The sequence below is a fragment of the Antedon mediterranea genome, chromosome 5 (genome assembly GCF_964355755.1).
Source record: "Antedon mediterranea chromosome 5, ecAntMedi1.1, whole genome shotgun sequence".
Classification (NCBI taxonomy): Eukaryota; Metazoa; Echinodermata; class Crinoidea; order Comatulida; family Antedonidae; genus Antedon; species Antedon mediterranea.
The window spans coordinates 11653883-11675417 of record NC_092674.1 but is presented as its reverse complement, the minus strand read 5'-3'; the positions used below and the strand labels follow the sequence as shown (position 1 = coordinate 11675417).

Below are 21535 nucleotides of genomic sequence, written 5' to 3'. Positions count from 1 at the left end.
GGCACCCACTTAATAGTGGGATGACATTAAGTAAGTAAGTTTGGTCAAAGGTCAGTAAAAGCATTTCCGGTCATTTTTTGGGGTAAACGTTGTGTTAGACTGAATATAAATATGTATTTTCTGAACAATTTGACACCAAAAGCAAATCTGTATGATTTGGTTGTCGAGATATAAGAACCACACATTTCTAACCTTTGACCCCGATTTGGGCATGTTCGCCCCCCCCCCCCCCCATTAACGAATTTGGCACATATCCCATGTTGTTCCTTGGGGTCTAATTATCCTATAACAGTTGAGATATTCTCTCCTAAATTGAATGCATACAAATCTTACCCAGGTCCTAAACTAGTAGTAGTTATTAATGAATAAAGGTCAATGACCTTTGACCCGACTATTTGACCAATGGCACAAGTAACCCGAAATTTGCAAAAACTTTATTTTGTTGTTTGACCACTAAAACATAGATGTAGACACCACAGTTGTCTTTTTAAACCCAGGAATTGAGGAGTTACGAGCCATCAAATGCCACAAAAAAGTCACTGACCTTTGACCCTCAATATCTCACTAACGCAGCAACTAGAAGGCTGCAAAAAATTTTTGGTATTTATTCACACCTAAAGCTACAAGAAAATACCAAAAGACCTTTTATTAGAATTTTTTCAAGGTTACATAGGATAAATGTCACATATAGCCTGTACTATAAATTACTCTCCATGGTTAAATCAAAGAATATATATATATATTCTTTGGTTAAATGCATACATTACATGTACGTACATGCCTGGCTCTATCATTTGTTCAAAAACGTAACAAAACTCCACATACATGTGTGCCACATTAAAGTGACATACATGGAGGTATCCACTCTAGGCGCTGTGGCCTTTATACTGTAACAATAAATAGAGTAAGGTTTTGTTGTGCCCTAAAAAAAGTGTAAGCTAGGCCTAGGCTACCTCTACTCTAGTAGGCCTAGCCGAGGCCTAGGCTAGGCCTAGGCTAGGCCTAGTGTATTAGTAGTAGGCCTAGTTACAGTACACATTGAATAAAGGCCTTCATGGCCTAGGCTAGCTAGACCTATACGGCGCTACTGCAGTTTCGCACCACACTGTTATATCTTCGACTTCTCGCTTAATTTTTTTCTCACACCCACATCATACAGTTTTGGGCCATTCTGTAACATGTTCCCATGATTTAGCCACCGTTATATTACCTTTATCACAATAAAAAATGCCTTTCAAAACAGCTCCTTTTCCGCGAATACTTTGATCGAACTGTGGCAGGTATATAAAATATACCAAATTGGCTAGTTGAGAATTCTCAACTATTACCGCAGTACGCCTGTAACGACGAAGCCTACCGGTATAATGGGATAGGCTGATTTCCTTGTTAACTTAAGGGGTAATTTAATTACTGAATTATGATTGGTAGTAAAGGAAATTTACTGGAATCCTATTGGATGGTAAGGTGGTAGTAGGACCATGTCCATCCCATTGCAGTAATAAAGTTGAGCCACCTGCGACCATTACAATGTCCTACCATGCTAATGTAGGAGTGGGGAAATGTTATGCTTACTACTGTTTCTTTTAATAATTTAGTACAATTAATAAGAATAAAGAATACACTTAACAATATACAACAAATAACATTAATGTACGATGTAGTTTAACACTGTTCTCAACTATAGTCATTTTGGTATACTTGAGCACATTGATAAAGAATAGGATAAACTTAACAATATACAACAAATAACATTAATGTACGATCCCGTTTAACACTGTTCTCAACTATAGTCATTTTGGTATACTTGAGCACAGTGATAAAGAATAGGATAAACTTAACAATATACAACAACAATGTACGATCCCGTTTAACACTGTTCTCAACTATAGTCATTTTGGTATACTTGAGCACAGTGATAAAGAATAGGATAAACTTAACAATATACAACAAAAAACATTAATGTACGATCCAGTTTAACACTGTTCTCAACTATAGTCATTTTGGTATACTTGAGAACAGTTATAAAGAATAGGATAAACTTAACAATATACAACAAAAAACATTAATGTACGATCCCGATTAACACTGTTCTCAACTATAGTCATTTTGGTATACTTGAGCACAGTGATAAAGAATAGGATAAACTTAGCAATATACAACAAAAAACATTAATGTACGATCCAGTTTAACACTGTTCTCAACTATAGTCATTTTGGTATACTTGAGCACAGTGATAAAGAATAGGATAAACTTAAAAATATACAACAAAAAACATTAATGTACGATCCAGTTTAACACTGTTCTCAACTATAGTCATTTTGGTATACTTGAGCACAGTGATAAAGAATAGGATAAACTTAAAAATATACAACAAAAAACATTAATGTACGATCCAGTTTAACACTGTTCTCAACTATAGTTATTTTGGTATACTTGAGAACAGTGATAAAGAATAGGATAAACTTAACAATATACAACAAAAAAAATTAATGTACGATCCAGTTTAACACTGTTCTCAACTATAGTCATTTTGGTATACTTGAGAACAGTGATAAAGAATAGGATAAACTTAACAATATACAACAAAAAACATTAATGTACGATCCAGTTTAACACTGTTCTCAACTATAGTTATTTTGGTATACTTGAGAACAGTGATAAAGAATAGGATAAACTTAACAATATACAACAAAAAACATTAATGTACGATCCAGTTTAACTCTGTTCTCAACTATAGTCATTTTGGTATACTTGAGAACAGTGATAAAGAATAGGATAAACTTAACAATATACAACAAAAAACGTACATTAATGTACGATCCCGTTTAACACTGTTCTCGACTATAGTCATTTTGGTATACTTGAGAACAGTGATAAAGAATAGGATAAACTTAACAATATACAACAAAAACATTAATGTACGATCCCGTTTAACACTGTTCTCAACTATAGTCATTTTGGTATACTTGAGCACAGTGATAAAAAATAGGATAAACTTAATAATATACAACAAATAACATTAATGTACGATCCAGTTTACCACTGTTCTCAACTATAGTCGTTTTGGTATACTTGAGCACAGTGATAAAGAATAGGATAAACTTAAAAATATACAACAAAAAACATTAATGTACGATCCAGTTTAACACTGTTCTCAACTATAGTCATTTTGGTATACTTGAGAACAGTGATAAAGAATAGGATAGGATAAACTTAACAATATACAACAAAAAACATTAATGTACGATCCAGTTTAACTCTGTTCTCAACTATAGTCATTTTGGTATACTTGAGAACAGTGATAAAGAATAGGATAAACTTAACAATATACAACAAAAAACGTACATTAATGTACGATCCCGTTTAACTCTGTTCTCAACTATAGTCATTTTGGTATACTTGAGCACAGTGATAAAGAATAGGATAAACTTAACAATATACAACAAAAAACATTAATGTACGATCCCGTTTAACACTGTTCTCAACTATAGTCATTTTGGTATACTTGAGCACAGTGATAAAGAATATGACGTGGACACGTACATATGTTGATGAGTATATTGATATAAATCGACTTTTAAAAGAGGAATTAACACTATTGATTGTAGACGTGAATTGCACGTACATATGTTGATGAGTGTATTGATATAAATCGACTAAACGTTAAATAACACTATCTTGTACAAGTACCCTCACTTGCACTGATGAAGGGCTAGTGTTGCCCGAAAACTCTGCTAACTTTTCTGGCTGTTTTACTTTATCGTTTTGATTTAGCTTTTCGCTTCTTTTTTTTGTATCTCCATTGAGACCACAGCATTGTTATTATTTCAGTATTTTGCCTTTGGATTTACTAATATTAAAAGTGAAATAACACTAATGACTGTAGATGATATGACATTTATGTTGATGTATATAGTTTTGTATATATAATATGCACACGTACATACGTTGATAGGTATTGATATAAATAGATTTTTAAAAGTACGGTAATAGACACTTTATTTGTAGATGAATACGACATGGACAAGTTGCAATAAATTCTATCGTTATATCGTATGTTGATGAGTATTGATATAAATCGACTTTTTTAAAGTGGAATAACACTAAAATGTATAGATGGATATGGCCTCAACAAGTATTGTATTAAGCGGTACTGTATATTGATAGACTTCATACCTGTAATGTCAATGAAATCTGGCAACAAGAATTGTGTTTGATCCTCCTAATAGTATTCTAATAATCTTGGTTTGTAAAGGAGGCATGAAAAATCTAAACGCATAGCCAGGGGAGGGGTTGGAGTTTCGAACAAACTTCCCTGTGCCCGTCCTACGGTTTTTGTGAACTTTTTAGTAGCGTGCAAACGCGACTCTACAGCTCACTATGTCGATCGGTCGGTCGGTAAACACCAACTCAAATTTGAGCACGCGACTGCAGCCATGTATAGGCCTATGGCCTGTTTATACTAGAAATCAGCAGTGAAAGTATATGTAAATAATATGTGTTAATATAGAATTAGTTTTTTTTATTTAATAAATAGTATTAAAGTTGATCTTATTCTTTATCTGTGATTAATTATACTCAAATGACTATAGTTTAAAACAGTATTAAACGGCATCTTACATTAATGTTATTTGCTGTTTATTCGAAGTTTATCCTATTCTTTATCACTGTGCTCAAATATACCAAAATGACTATAGTTGAGAACAGTGTTAAACTGGATCGTACATTAATGCTATTTGTTGTATATTATTAAGTTTATCCTATTCTTTATCACTGTGCTTAAGTATACCAAAATGACTATAGTTGAGAACAGTGTTAAACGGGATCGTACATTAATGTTTTTTGTTGTATATTGTTAAGTTTATCCTATTCTTTATCACTGTGCTCAAGTATACCAAAATGACTATAGTCGAGAACAGTGTTAAACTGGATCGTACATTAATGTACGTTTTTTGTTGTATATTGTTAAGTTTATCCTATTCTTTATCACTGTTCTCAAGTATACCAAAATGACTATAGTTGAGAACAGTGTTAAACTGGATCGTACATTAATGTTTTTTGTTGTATATTGTTAAGTTTATCCTATTCTTTATCACTGTTCTCAAGTATACCAAAATGACTATAGTTGAGAACAGTTGTAAACTGGATCGTACATTAATGTTTTTTGTTGTATACTTTTAAGTTTATCCTATTCTTTATCACTGTGCTCAAGTATACCAAAATGACTATAGTTGAGAACAGTGTTAAACGGGATCTTACATTAATGTTTTTTGTTGTATATTGTTAAGTTTATCCTATTCTTTATCACTGTGCTCAAGTATACCAAAATGACTATAGTCGAGAACAGTGTTAAACTGGATCGTACATTAATGTACGTTTTTTGTTGTATATTGTTAAGTTTATCCTATTCTTTATCACTGTTCTCAAGTATACCAAAATGACTATAGTTGAGAACAGTGTTAAACTGGATCGTACATTAATGTTTTTTGTTGTATATTGTTAAGTTTATCCTATTCTTTATCACTGTTCTCAAGTATACCAAAATGACTATAGTTGAGAACAGTTGTAAACTGGATCGTACATTAATGTTTTTTGTTGTATATTTTTAAGTTTATCCTATTCTTTATCACTGTGCTCAAGTATACCAAAATGACTATAGTTGAGAACAGTGTTAAACTGGATCGTACATTAATGTTTTTTGTTGTATATTTTTAAGTTTAGACCTATCCTATTCTTTATCACTGTGCTCAAGTATACCAAAATGACTATAGTTGAGAACAGTGGTAAACTGGATCGTACATTAATGTTATTTGTTGTATATTATTAAGTTTATCCTATTCTTTATCACTGTGCTCAAGTATACCAAAATGACTATAGTTGAGAACAGTGTTAAACGGGATCGTACATTAATGTTATTTGTTGTATATTGTTAAGTTTATCCTATTCTTTATCACTGTTCTCAAGTATACCAAAATGACTATAGTCGAGAACAGTGTTAAATGGGATCATACATTAATGTTATTTGTTGTATATTATTAAGTTTATCCTATTCTTTATCACTGTGCTTAACTATAGCAAAATTACTATAGTTGAGAACAGTGTAAACTGGATCGTATATTAATGTTATTTGTTGTATATTATTAAGTTTATCCTATTCTTTATCACTGTGCTCAAGTATACCAAAATGACTATAGTCGAGAACAGTGTTAAACGGGATCGTACATTAATGCTATTTGTTGTATATTATTAAGTTTATCCTATTTTTTATCACTGTGCTCAAGTATACCAAAATGACTATAGTCGAGAACAGTGTTAAACGGAATCATACCTTAATGCTATTTGTTGTATATTATTAAGTTTATCCTATTCTTTATCACTGTGCTTAAGTATACCAAAATGACTATAGTTGAGAACAGTGTTAAACTGGATCGTACATTAATGTTATTTGTTGTATATTATTAAGTTTATCCTATTCTTTATCACTTTGCTCAAGTATACCAAAATGACTATGGTTGAGAACAGTGTTAAACTGGATCGTACATTATTGCTATTTGTTGTATATTATTAAGTTTATCCTATTCTTTATCACTGTTCTCAAGTATACCAAAATGACTATAGTTGAGAACAGTGTTAAACGGGATCGTACATTAATGTTTTTTGTTGTATATTGTTAAGTTTATCCTATTCTTTATCACTGTGCTTAACTATAGCAAAATGACTATAGTTGAGAACAGTGTAAACTGGATCGTACATTAATGTTATTTGTTGTATATTATTAAGTTTATCCTATTCTTTATCACTGTGCTCAAGTATACCAAAATGACTATAGTCGAGAACAGTGTTAAACGGGATTGTACATTAATGCTATTTGTTGTATATTATTAAGTTTATCCTATTCTTTATCACTGTGCTCAAGTATACCAAAATGACTATAGTCGAGAACAGTGTTAAACGGGATCATACCTTAATGCTATTTGTTGTATATTATTAAGTTTATCCTATTCTTTATCACTGTGCTTAAGTATACCAAAATGACTATAGTTGAAAACAGTGTTAAACTGGATCGTACATTAATGTTATTTGTTGTATATTATTAAGTTTATCCTATTCTTTATCACTGTGCTCAAGTATACCAAAATGACTATAGTTGAGAACAGTGTTAAACTGGATCATACATTAATGCTATTTGTTGTATATTATTAAGTTTATCCTATTCTTTATCACTGTTCTCAAGTATACCAAAATGACTATAGTTGAGAACAGTGTTAAACGGGATCGTACATTAATGTTTTTTGTTGTATATTGTTAAGTTTATCCTATTCTTTATCACTGTGCTCAAGTATACCAAAATGACTATAGTTGAGAACAGTGTTAAACGGGATCGTACATTAATGTTATATGTTGTATATTGTTAAGTTTATCCTATTCTTTATCACTGTGCTCAAGTATACCAAAATGACTATAGTTGAGAACAGTGTTAAACTACATCGTACATTAATGATATTTGTTGTATATTGTTAAGTTTATCCTATTCTTTATCACTGTGCTCAAGTATACCAAAATGACTATAGTTGAGAACAGTGTTAAACGGGATCATACATTAATGTTATTTGTTGTATAATGTTAAGTTTATCCTATTCTTTATCACTGTTCTCAAGTATACCAAAATGACTATAGTTGAGAACAGTGTTAAACTGGATCGTACATTAATGTTTTTTGTTGTATATTGTTAAGTTTATCCTATTCTTTATCACTGTGTTCAAGTATACCAAAATGACTATAGTTGAGAACAGTGTTAAACGGGATCGTACATTAATTTTATCCTTTGCTTTACTGTGCTTTGATTTGATAAGCAAGTTTGGTTGCCCCGCCCCCATATGCTGCCTACTAAATTAGGATTCCCTAGCTTTTCTATAAAAATTGAAGTACCCACAATGCACGTTATACGGAAGTCATAGTCTTGTAAAATACAGACACAATAGTTTTTATCGTATTGTTTTCATTTAAATATCACTAAGATTGTCTTAAACTACAAACAACTAAAATTAGTGAAGGTATGCAAGTGTTTCTAAATGTTTACTACTGGTAGTATTAATACAATTTGGATTATATCATTTTCCAGAAAGGTAGAAAAAAACATAAAATAGTTGAGAATTCTCAACTAGCCAGGATGGTATAGGAAATATAGCTCACTGTGGCCATTTTAGAATCAGAAAATTGCAAGAGCAGAAATCAATGTTTTATTTTCTGTTTTTATTTTTAAACTGCAAAGAGTGGTTTTTATCACGAACCAGCTGTACATATCAAAACGGCGACGATATGAGTCCGTACATAAAACATTGATAGGACCTTTTAATATGAATAATAATACTAATAATGAAATATTAATTTAACCTCTATTTCGCCAGCTGAAAACATTTCTTGCCTTTCAAAACTAAATAGGCCTATAATATGTGTAATCGAATTTTATAACACTGCCTTCTATAGTTTCTACATTTTTGGGGGAAAATGATGCATACATTCTGGCAATTAAGTGATAAGATGGCGAACATTTCGCAGTGTGTTGACAGCGAGTTCAGTATGGTTTAAAATGTTTTGAAAAGTATTGTTATTTAACAAAAATTACTTCGTAAGTGGTCGAATCGTATAAACATGTTGCATAATATTATGTTGTGAGTGTGAAAAAGGAAAGTTTTGGTGAGAAATCAAAGATATAATGGTGTGGTGCGAAACTGCAGTAGCGCCGACCTGTACTATAGTAGTAGGCTATAGGCCTGGCTTAGGGTCTTCTAGACTAGAGGCTAGGCCTTTTAGTAAGTAGGCCTAGCTAGTATAATAGGGAGGGCTAGCTAGGCCTAGCTATAGTTAGGGGTGCAGGGTCTAGCCTACCCTACCCACTAAACTAGGGCTACACAGTACACTAGTATAGCCAAGTAGAAGGACCAGGACTGGGATCCAGTGAAGTCGCCAAAAAAAAACAGTTGACCCATCGCAAAGTCGCCCCATTATAATAGCAAAGAAAGTTGCCCAAAACAAAAGCAATGTCGCCCCTTTACTGTCTGTCCAAAGTTTAGTCAATAATTAGCCTACCTTACCTAGAGAGAGGTCTAGTTAGGCTCACAATAATAATGGTATATAGGCAAACTAAACAAAATAAATAATATTTAGTATACCTTTTTTTTCAGTACCATAATGTTATTTTATTTTTGTTAATTTTAGGTGTGTACTGTACCATCATTAGATACTCGCATGTTATTGCAAACCATGCATTTTTGGTCAAATCTTCTTGGTGTGTCAACAGTTTTAAAATCCGGTGCTTTAAAAAAAGTTGACAAAATTGTTGCTGTTGGCATTCTAACACGATTCAAACACCAGTCATCTTTCATAACAACTCCAATATTCTATGTAAATGCATGTAAGTACATGAGTACATTAGTTTCATTCACAGCATGCAAGAGATCATTCCCTTTTGGCCCTACACTGCGTCACGCCACTGATTCAATATGACAATTTATAATACATATTTATGCAGGGACCATTTCACTAATTTTTGCTCGTCAGCTGTTTTAACATCATGCCTGGATTCGGTCCAATTCTCTGAGAAAAAAATTGTGGAAAATGGTTGATTTGATTTCGTACCTGATTTGGACTCCGAATTTTTGAGCGATGGATCAAAATATCCATTTGTTTCCAGAAATGGTAGATTTTGTTTCTTTTGACGAATCAACAGTGAGCATGAATGACCTCACTTGACAACAGTGTTAAAGCATGCTCAACGCTCATGATATTTTTCTCAGGGCGCTGGACCAAATCCTTTACAATATTCTGGAATTTGAATTTTCCAGTGATTGTAGTCTCTATGCTTTTGACCTTTTGACCTTTTGACCCTCCTCAGCACTACTTCTATTTTGTTGGTTATTTGTATTGTTATAAGAGTTTTTCTTGAGGAATAAAATAAATTAAAATTGATATTAACAATTATTTACCTTGCTGAAACTAAAAACTTAAAGACATTTAAAAAGCTGTAACGTATGGACTTTGTAGACCAGCTATTATAGACCTAGCCTAAAATTGTCTAATTGCTGAATTAATTATTGTCTTTCTTTTTTTGGCAGAATCTGTTAATACAAATTATAGAAGACCCCATATTTTCGCTTTATTTGTTTTCATTCACAATCAATCAAAATTTGGTGCATCACAGATACAAAAGAAAAATATCAATCCATGTTCTATGCATTCTGGTATTTATAGCAGCCTGCTTAAATTATTAGAATCCGCTTATTTATTAGTATATCTAACTGTATTGTTACATTATAAATAATTCATCTTTTTTTAAAAAGCACCGCACATTGGTCATCTATATTCTGCTCTTCTTGCTGATGTCACTCACAGATGGCAAGTGATATGTGGAGACACAGGTGCAATCTTCTCAACTGGAACAGATGAGCATGGACAGAAGGTTCAGCAATCGGCAGATTCCCATAATTGTCAACCCAAGATCTTTTGTGACAAGGTGTCATCAGATTTCAAAGTACTTAAATTAAAATTTGTTCGTATAATAAAATAAATACCATATTCTTTTCATGAATAAACAGGTTCAAATGCGCTTTGCATAATGAATGTGATTTTACACTTGTTGATTACATGCTTCTTCCCTAAAACATGGTTCCCACTGGCGACGCAACGTAACGCAATCTACGTAACGTAAGCAAATGCCCTTCTAATAATTGCATGAAATCAAACATGCGATGTTTGCAGCACTATAATTGCGTCATCGGTTCCCACTTGTGATTAAGCAATACAGCACTTTGTGTTGATACATTGTTGCGCTGAGAACCACGCTTAAGGGTCATGTCTCATTAGTGCATGCAACTATGGCGCTCTCCCGTGTGAACTACCACAACAGGATAACTACTTGTCTCGAAAGATGTACTCGCTTCTTTAAAGTGCACACAAACAGTCCTTATCAATATCCTTTATTGTTTAACCACCAGAACATGGATTGAGTAAGCCTCAATATTGTGGCAATAGATAACGCTTCCACTGTCTTAACCACTTGATATAACTCACATAACATTAAACATTTAAGTTTGACAACCCTTAAAGCTACATGTTTGCACACTAATGTCTTTATGAAATTGCAGCCTCTCAGAATTAACTTTCTTGTCCAGGTATCAAAACCTGTCAGAGTTTGGTGTCAATGACACAGATGTATAACAGAGTTAAGTCATCAAACAAGTACTTACTGCCGCTTAGGCCTGAATAGAACAGAGTTAACTCTAGTGTTTGTAGATAAAGCTTCACCTTTCTGGAATAAAATTTGTTATTTAATCAATATTCATTGGTTATCCGCAACAAAGTTTCTATTTTCCAGTTTTGATGACGTCATTATGTTAAAAATTGGAATAAAAGGCAGTCCCGTTATTTTCAACTATGCTGCACTCTATGTAGTGTATATAGTGTATACTGTATATATAACTAACAACATTTTATTTTCATTAGGTCACAATGGCATAATTATTTTTCTGTGCGTATGACGTGAACATGGCATTTGCACGACAGAACCTAACTCATCCATAAATTCAAATCTAGTTTATTTTAGTTTCGGTATCAAAACAAAACTGGCCCTTATTTTCATTTTTTTTTCATTTGTTTTCTAATTTTTTCTTAGAGGATATTTGACCTTTGTGAGATTTCATACACTGATTTTGTGCGGACAACTGACCATCGTCATCAAAAGGCAGTTGAACATTTTTGGGTTAGTATCTCAGTGAGGTAAGAAAATAATAATTCACCACTGTGAAGCTTCAAAATAAGTCAGTAATAATTATGTTGTAGGCCTCTTTTGCAAGCCTTGTCTTTTGAGGTGTGGAAATGTGATCAAACCACCCAGTGTGATTTACTTCACACTTAAACTTCATCAAGTTATAAACAGCACACCCACAGTACATGACAATGATAATGATTCTTTATTTCTTTATCTACCCTTTTTCAGGGTATGAAAGAACATTCTTTTAATATAATACCAAAACAAACTAATCACTTCCAGACATAAATATTTGGTCTTATACATAATGATATATCGAAAAGCAACATCTAACTAAAACAAATACAAAATTTCATGAATAAATTTAGCTAAGTTTGATAGTGTTGATAAGTGCAATTTGTAACACACCTGCAATATTCAAACACAAGGCCTCATTTGTTCCTTATTATATTATGTACTTTCACAGAGGTGTGTTACACATTTTTCAAAAAATATTTATTGAGGGTGATCCATCCAGCTAATGCTGATCATCAGGGACCCTCAGAGGTTCACAAGACAAATATATACACAAGATGCTCTACATAAACAAAGTCTTTGGGAGTGGAGTTGTAATTTGGTCCTTAGAAAAAATCCTGATATGTGACGGGACTTGAACCCAGGACCCTTGGAATGGTAGCCAAGCATCATAACCACCAACCCACAACTCCACTCCTGGGGTACTATGTGTGCTGTTTGTATTTATCTAGCATCTCAGAAGGGGTCCTCCTAAAACCAAGCCCTACCAACCAGACAATGTAAATCATAAAAAATAGTATCTATTTAGAGTGTTAATTGCATTTTCATCAATAAAGTTAACATTTTTAGAGCGATTTTGTTGTAAAAAATGTTGAAAATTAATGTTAATAATCTCATCAACATTTTCCGTCATATGTCGACGCAAACATACTAGTTGACGCATTTCTGACGCATTGAACATTCTCAAGGCTGATCAATTATTTAACATTTTTAACACCAAAATTGCCTCAAAAGTTTGATTTTGTTAAATGAAAATGCAATTAACAGTAACACTCTATAAACATATCCTATTTTGTATAATTTACACTTCATAATGGTAGGGCTTGGTTATAATTGGTAAGGTTTGGTATATAGGACCCTCTAAGAGGCATTTTAGGATTATGTTAAGACTGATTTTAAGGCCTGCTTACTGTACACACCCATACTTAACATTGTTAATTGTATCCATATCTTTTTGTAGAACAAGTTATATTCAGCTGGCTACCTTTATGAGGGCAAGTATGAAGGCTGGTACAGCACTTCAGATGAATCATTTTTGACACCTTCTCAAGTTATTGACACACCAGACGGAAAGGTAGATTTCTTATTTAAGATTATTTACAAGGGAGTTTAATACAATTTAGATATAACATTGCTAGAAAGGCATTCTCATACAAGTAATGAATGTTTTTGAGTGCAATGTTACAAATAATTCCATGAACTCAAAATATCAAATTTTATCTTTCACCAAATCAAGTGATTTGTTTCTTTTTACAAGTAAAAAACCTTCATTATTTGTTTTATAAAGCACATATTTTTAACAAGGCCTAAACCATTTGATTTTATGTAAATAATTATAGACGGCAAACTACAGGTTGATTTTCATACACAATCAGTCAACATGTGTTATAATACAATATTTATTTGCTTTTAAAACCAAACATAGGATTGTAGAAACAAATTATTTTTACCCTGATAAAGCTGCATTTTTTTTAATAGTAAACCAAAAGCCCATTGTCTGGTTTTAATTTGATCTGTTTATTTTGTCTTTTTCATAGACGAAATCGATATTAACTTTATTAAAGCTACAAAATTGCCTAATCAAAGTTTTATACATTTTTTTTCTTCATGTTTTTGGGACATGCGTCTTTGATTTTGTTTTTATTTTTTGTTTAAGTTGTCTGTAGAAAGTGGCCATCCAGTGCATTGGACAACAGAACACAACTACATGTTTCGATTAAGTCAGTTTGAATCAAAGCTGTTGGAATGGATTGAAAATAATAAGAGAGGTACATGAGTGTAATTATGTTAATGTAATATTTATATTTCATTCACTAGTAAATTCCATTATTATTATTTTATTTATTCTTTATTCTTTATTTCAAGCCAACAGTGTAAAACACCAATAACAGGTTGAAAATAAAATAACTAAACTATAAATATAAGCCAAAATAAATATATACAAAAATGTAAATAAGATTATTTAAATAATTTCATTAATAATACATTTAAATTAAGAGAAATTACAGTTAAAGATATCTAAAGAATTATTTTTTAAAAGACATGAATTGTACAAAGACGAGAGTCTACAGAAAATACCATTTTTACAAACATTGACACGAGAAAATTTAACATGAAGAAAGGGTTTACTACAAAGATTACGAACAGGCATGGCTTAGGTTAGACAGCAGCACTTGTGTAAACCAAATCATTATTATGGGCACAGGTTCAAGTCCTCCTCAAAACATAGTTCTGTTGGTAAAACAAGTCTTCTTTGATATGAACTTCCAGTGTACACATCTGGTGCAGTGCCTAGTGTATCTGTATAAGTAAGGGTTTCCATGACCCACATCAGCCCCTGTCATGGACTGGATGATTGCTTTGGTGGCAGCTCAACACTCTTAGAAAAGATGAGAGACATCATCTAGTTCACTTCCCTTTATATATATATATATTAAATTCAATATACATTAATTAAATCTGTTGCCATCTTCATAGTCGCAAGTTCCATAATCAACAAATTGATTATCACTGATCTAGAAGGCCCACTTAAGACAGTGGCTGTTTTTGTTTGAACTAGTACACAGAGGTTTTAAAAAAAACATACTCGGTTCTACCATCAGAACAAAGGAGCAAGTGAGCCTCGAACCCTTTCCAATATTATGGCTGTGTATTACGGATCCACTGCCTTTACCACTTGGCCACTCACTCCCTTTGTTACTTGTGCCGGATCTTTATTGACATTTTCATTATTATATTTATCTATATGTTATATTTGTAGCGATTTATCCAAGCATGTTTGCTGACATTGTACGAGAGTGGATTAAAGCTGGGTTACAAGACTTATCAGTATCCCGTCAACGGAACCGTCTACAGTGGGGAATACAAGTTCCGAATGATCCTTCCCAAACGGTTAGTACTATAACTTGTTTCTGAATTGGCAAAATGTCTCTTTAGCAATATCTTATTATAATTGTAAAATGTAATACAGTTTTCGAAATGTCTATTTAGCATTTTAAATGTTTATCAATAATCTAACAGAACATAAGTAATAACAGAAATAAGTGGCTTTTGTTATTTTGAATCATAATTTTTACGTTATTTTATATTTTTTGTTGTAAGAGGCATGCATGTAAGAACTTATCAGATTTTGTAAATCCGCAGTGCGTGGTTTTGTTACATTTTTTGGAAATAAAGTTACCTATATATATATATCAATTATCTAGCAAGGCTAGCTAATGACAGGACATTATAACAGTTCTTTTTTTGTCTTCTGGCTGAGACAAATTCATACTATTTGCTATGCTACAACCGTCAATTTGTTAAATATATACTATTTGCTATGCTACAACCGTCAATTTGTTAAATTCATACTATTTGCTATGCTACAACCGTCAATTTGTTAAATTCATACTATTTGCTATGCTACAACCGTCAATTTGTTAAATTCATACTATTTGCTATGCTACAACCGTCAATTTGTTAAATTCATACTATTTGCTATGCTACAACCGTCAATTTGTTAAATTCATACTATTTGCTATGCTACAACTGTCAATTTGTTAAATTCATACTATTTGCTATGCTACAACCGTCAATTTGTTAAATTCATACTATTTGCTATGCTACAACCGTCAATTTGTTAAATTCATACTATTTGCTATGCTACAACCGTCAATTTGTTAAATTCATACTATTTGCTATGCTACAACTGTCAATTTGTTAAATTCATACTATTTGCTATGCTACAACTGTCAATTTGTTAAATTCATACTATTTGCTATGCTACAACTGTCAATTTGTTAAATTCATACTATTTGCTATGCTACAACCGTCAATTTGTTAAATTCATACTATTTGCTATGCTACAACCGTCAATTTGTTGAATTCATACTATTTGCTATGCTACAACCGTCAATTTGTTAAATTCATACTATTTGCTATGCTACAACCGTCAATTTGTTGAATTCATACTATTTACTATGCTACAACCGTCAATTTGTTAAATTCATACTATTTGCTATGCTACAACCGTCAATTTGTTAAATTCATACTATTTGCTATGCTACAACCGTCAATTTGTTAAATTCATACTATTTGCTATGCTACAACCGTCAATTTGTTAAATTCATACTATTTGCTATGCTACAACCGTCAATTTGTTAAATTCATACTATTTGCTATGCTACAACCGTCAATTTGTTAAATTCATACTATTTGCTATGCTACAACCGTCAATTTGTTAAATTCATACTATTTGCTATGCTACAACCGTCAATTTGTTAAATTCATACTATTTGCTATGCTACAACCGTCAATTTGTTTATTCTTCAGAATTTTATTTCGGTACTTTGAAAGGTCAAATTTAAGAGGAAAAGTGAAGTTTTAACAGACACAATTGATCAAATTTAACTAAAAAGAAATACTGATTATTTTAAAATCATAAAAATGATTAAACACATTAAACTAAAATTTGTCAATCATCCAAGCCCCTCTTATGTTGTGTGTGGTATTTGATTGTTCAAATAAACGTTTAATGCACCATCACTACAGTATATCGTAGACAGAATCCCTTTTTTGTTGTGATAGGATCTTTCCAATTGTAATCAGATTTGACAAATTTAAAGTAGGTGTAATAAAATGTTCTGAAAACATTTTTTATATGATTATTATAAAATGGTTTTTTTTTCACCAATGTTTTGATTTAAATATTCTGTCTAGTATGTGTAGCTGCTTCATAAAATATTCCATTTTTATTATTGTAGATATATGTGTGGCTTGATGCTCTGGTTAATTATCTGACTGTGAGTGGATATCCAGATAAACTAGTCTCTTGGCCAGCCACTCATATCATTGGCAAGGATATATTAAAGTATGTGTTACGCACCGTTACCGTAGTTAAAACGGATGAAAGAATATAAGCAATCTAATAATTGACTTATTTTATTTTATTAACCATCATTAAAAAGGATAAACCATGCACTTTTTCTTTACTAAGAATTGGTATTACTACAACCCACCACCAACTTGGTACTTTGTGGTAAAATACGCCACTAGGAAGTCTGACAAAGAGTCCCTGGGGAGTGGCTTATTAATTGGACGTGATCTCTTTAAGCGCTGTCTACACTATCAAACTTTATGTGACAACAAATGTGAAGTATCCATATATGGACATGATGATGTCATATCACCACCATAATTTGGGCGTATCACACTTTTTTGTCAAATTAGTTTGATAGTGTGGGTGGTTTATTACGTTTTCTGATCATTTTTGGCAGGAATGAATTTAATTATAAACATTTGTATTATCTCCTATTTCAATCAGTTTGGCAGTATTGCTTCTTAGAGGTCTGATCACTTTCTGTATTAAGGAATTCTCTAAATAAAATACATATTATGCAACCAATGAGACAGCACAACATAAATGTCAAAGGTCATGCAATATATACTCTCTGGATTTAGTGATTATACTGCTAGCCTCTCTTCAGAATTTACATTGTGCAGATAGATAAATAGACCATTTTATTAGAATGATTTTTGTATTAGATTTCATGCTATTTACTGGCCAGCTTTTCTGATGGCTGCTGGTATGGAACCTCCTGCATCCATCGTCTGCCATTCACATTGGACGAGAGACGGTTCAAAGGTCAGTTTAAGATTTCTTTACTACATTAAGGCCTCTCACTGTGTAACAAGAATGATCTGCATATACTGAAATTGCACTCTTGATGATGTGAGAGTTTAATAGAGTATTTATCCCGGGTGGTTACGCTTAAATATTTTTATATGGGGAGGTGCTGCATTTACGCGGTATATTTTTGTGGGTGTGGGAAAATATGAGGAGGTGCAGCGTTATGGGGTATATTTCCGAGGATTTGGTAGCACAAGCGTGAGAAATGAAGGGGTGAAAATTATTAGTTTAAGTAGTAGTAGTTCCTTGCCTGTCCAGTGTCAAAATGTCACAATTTATCGCATAATTTTAGCAGAGATTTTAGCAATACTGGATGCTAAGCCCATCGCTAAATTGATTCTACCTTTAAATCAATGAAAACTAGCCACCTATGTTAGCGCAAACCCTGTCACGAAGCATTCCCCTTTTGCCGGAAACTAGTACAAATATTGCACCCTCTCTGGTGTGGCCTTTTTCTTGTCGTCTTGGCCAGGGTATTTATTGAATGTCATGTGACTCACAATCCTCTAATCAAATGACAAGAATCTATACCGCCGGTGTGTATAATAACATTTATTCAACCAATAAAAAGGTAACAAATACAATAATATTTGATATCAATTAAAATAATAGTGAAGTCGCTCCACAGAAACTGGTCGTGTGACTCCTTCTAAACTCTACATATATTTCTTTCTTCGCAGATGTCGAAAAGTATTGGTAATGTTGTTGATCCAAATGAGTGCGTTAAGAAATTAACTTGCGATGGATTTCGATTTTGTCTGCTACGTGAAGATCTACTACACTCTGACGGAGGTAAGAATATTGATATTAATTTGCTTTTTTTTATGAAAACTTTAATTCTTTTCAGTGATATTAACATTTATGTTTATTCATTAGATTATAAGGAAGAGAAAATTGCAGCCATTTTAAATGCGGAATTAGCAGACACTTTTGGAAATCTTCTTTCAAGGGTCACAGCAAGGTCACTAAACCCTGATCAAACATTTCCAGAGTTTCACACTGATTTGTTCCCAATTCATCCAGATGGTAGCTGCCGATCAAGAGCTACAAAAGAAGATTATGAATTGTTAGAAAAACTAGAACATTTGCCAGGTGACTCAAGTATTCATGCAAATTCATTATTATGTTTAATAATAATAATAACCTGGATTTATAAAGCGCCTAATGCTGTTAAACCTGGAACTTGTGTGAGTGAGTGGCTGAGCGGTTAAGACAGTGGAACCGTAATTACGTAGCCATAACATCGGCAAGAGTTCGAGGCTCACTCACTCCATGTTTCTGGTGGTAGAACGAGTCTTCTCGGATAAGGACTATAAACCGTAGGTCTCGTGTGCATTTAAAAGAACCTAGTACATCTTTCGAGACAAGTAGGGGGTTACCCCGGTGTATTAGTACATCACTGCCACTGATCACCAACTGGGCCCTCTGGGAGATCAGTCTTTGACTGAAGAGGTCACCAAGTATAAAAATGAACTAACAATAGCAACTTCTGTAGATATTTTTACCCCAGTCATACTCCCATAATGTAGCTAGTAATCAGCGCAAAGTTGTGTCTTGACCTTACCAAGTACCCATGTGTTCAACCCCACAATCTCACAAACAGTAGTCCAACGCACGCACACCCTTATAAGGATAAAAGCCTGTTTATACTAGGTCGATAACGAATGATGATAGATACGTATCTTCCTATAGAAAACAAAAGAACAATTTTCATCCCAGAACTATTATGATAACCTACAGCCTTTAATGAAAAAATGTTTTCTCAAATCCAATGTAGGCGTAAACAAGTTATTTTGACTAATCCCAACCAACTCAAAATTTGATGAAATCTAGGGCCAGCTTCTTTTTTTTTTTTGTAATCAAGGTTTAAAATTTTTAGTAGAAATTGCGTGCATGAGATGAGAGTTTTCTGTAGTGCCCTCTATTGTTATGTTAGATTTTGGCCATATACCATAGTATTTTTTAGCAAAACCTCATTACCACAAAATCAGCTTTAAAAAAACTGACTGACGCTTTTTTTACAACTGTACTTTGCCACAATGATTTATTTAATGTGCTATAATTGTACCATTAGGTAATTTTCATAGAATCATTATTTATTATTTCTTTTCAGAATTGGTTGATAAGTATTACCAAGATTTCAAACCTTATAAAAGCATAGAGGCCATCATGTCTTGCCTTCGCCTTACAAATGCCTTCATTCAGCAACATGAACCATGGACACTTGTGAAAAATCCAACAGATGAAAACAGGGCGTGGCTCGATACTGTTATCCATGTTGCTATGGATTCACTTAGAATATGTAGTCTCTTGCTCCAGCCTATTATTCCAATTTTTTGCAATAGACTTCTTACCAGACTTGGTGTATTGCAAACAGAAAGAACTAACAAACACCTAAAGATGTTTAGAACACAACTTGGCAATCAACATTCATTGAGGAAACTTGGTACAAATGACAATGTTATGTTTAAAAAAATTAAGATTTAATAAAATGTATATTTAAACGTTAATTTTTATACTTTATAATTATATTGCCTTCTCTAACCATTTAGAGATTTTTTGTTGCAAAATTGAGTCCACGATTCTTCAAAACAAGAATAATTTATATATAAATACAGGGTCCAAAAGCCTATTATATTTTGAAATAAATTCCATAAAAGAAGAATGAAATGAAATCTTTAATGCTACATTATTTTGAGCTGATGCTTATTTTCACTTGTTTTAAAATTATGAAATACTGTTTGTCGCCCTCTGTTGAGGTACTACAGTAGTGACAGATCGGGTCACAGTTGATATGAAAGAATAAGTTTATATAATAAGAATAAGTTTATATAATATATAAACTTATTGACTTATTCTTGTATAATATTATTATGTTTAGGAGAAAAGAGAGAAAAACAAATTTAAATAACTAAAATTAAACATTAATAATGGTAATAAACAGTACGTAAATACAATACTATAAGTATTTTTCATTCACTCGATTCCTTACTGTCAGGTTAAGTCTTAGACTTTGAAATATATGTCACCTTTTCTTAAGTTACCATTCTAAGGTTACTGTTACTTTTAATTCTTATGTAATTAAATAACTATCATAATGTAAAAATAAGAGTGTTACCATTACAATATTATATCTAACCCACCCAAGTCAGAAGAATTTGAACACAATAAATCATATGACTGCGTTATTATATCATCTTCTTTATCTAATGTCAAAATCATGCATGGTTTAATCCATTTATTCGTACCGTTTATCAACAAAGTATTTAAATGGTTACATTTAACTCATAATATATAATATTTAGTATTGGAAATAATTGGGGGAAAAGAAATACTGAACGAATTTCATTTCAAAACAGCGCCATCGCCGTTCATTAAATGACCAACTTTACTTGTTAAGAATCAGATGTGCCCCATAGTATAATCAGGGAAAAGTGAAATTACAGTGTAACTGTCTAATAATAACCTCTCCTGTATTTTTTGTTACCTGTTTTTTTTGTGTTTTTTTTTGACCAAAAAATAAAGGAACTAATTGTTTACAAAAAAATAATGTGTTCTTTCGATTAACTGTTAAAACAAAAATCGTGTATTTTACAACTACATACACTGGACAATTTAAACTGTGTGTAATGTTCAGTGTACCTTTATTAAACCCTGTTTTGTGAATGTAAAACATATTGTCAAATAGGCCTATCACAAATTGGTTTTCATAGTATCTATTAGATATGATCGAAATATAAAAAATAAGAAATTAATTACTGATTGTAGACTAGAATATGTTTCTGTCGCCCCGGCATGTTTGG

General features: G+C 32.4%; 1 protein-coding gene across 2 annotated transcripts; it reads left to right on the top strand.

The window, feature by feature from the left end:
• Positions 1–863: 863 nt before the first annotated feature.
• On the top strand, positions 864–21371 carry LOC140049300 (methionine--tRNA ligase, mitochondrial-like). Of its 2 annotated transcripts, none has more exons than XM_072094149.1 (12): positions 864–904; positions 9220–9415; positions 10341–10531; positions 11672–11758; positions 13023–13136; positions 13719–13830; positions 14823–14953; positions 16807–16913; positions 17588–17687; positions 18413–18524; positions 18609–18824; positions 19846–21371. In XM_072094149.1, exons 2-12 carry the CDS (start codon positions 9250–9252, stop codon positions 20217–20219), a joined length of 1710 nt encoding a protein of 569 aa, XP_071950250.1. In that variant the 5' UTR covers positions 864–904; positions 9220–9249; the 3' UTR covers positions 20220–21371. The 2 variants fall into 2 exon arrangements, with proteins under 2 accessions (XP_071950250.1, XP_071950249.1); XM_072094148.1 differs by lacking the exon at positions 864–904 and adding an exon at positions 8545–8629.
• The last annotated feature ends 164 nt before the right edge of the window (positions 21372–21535 follow it).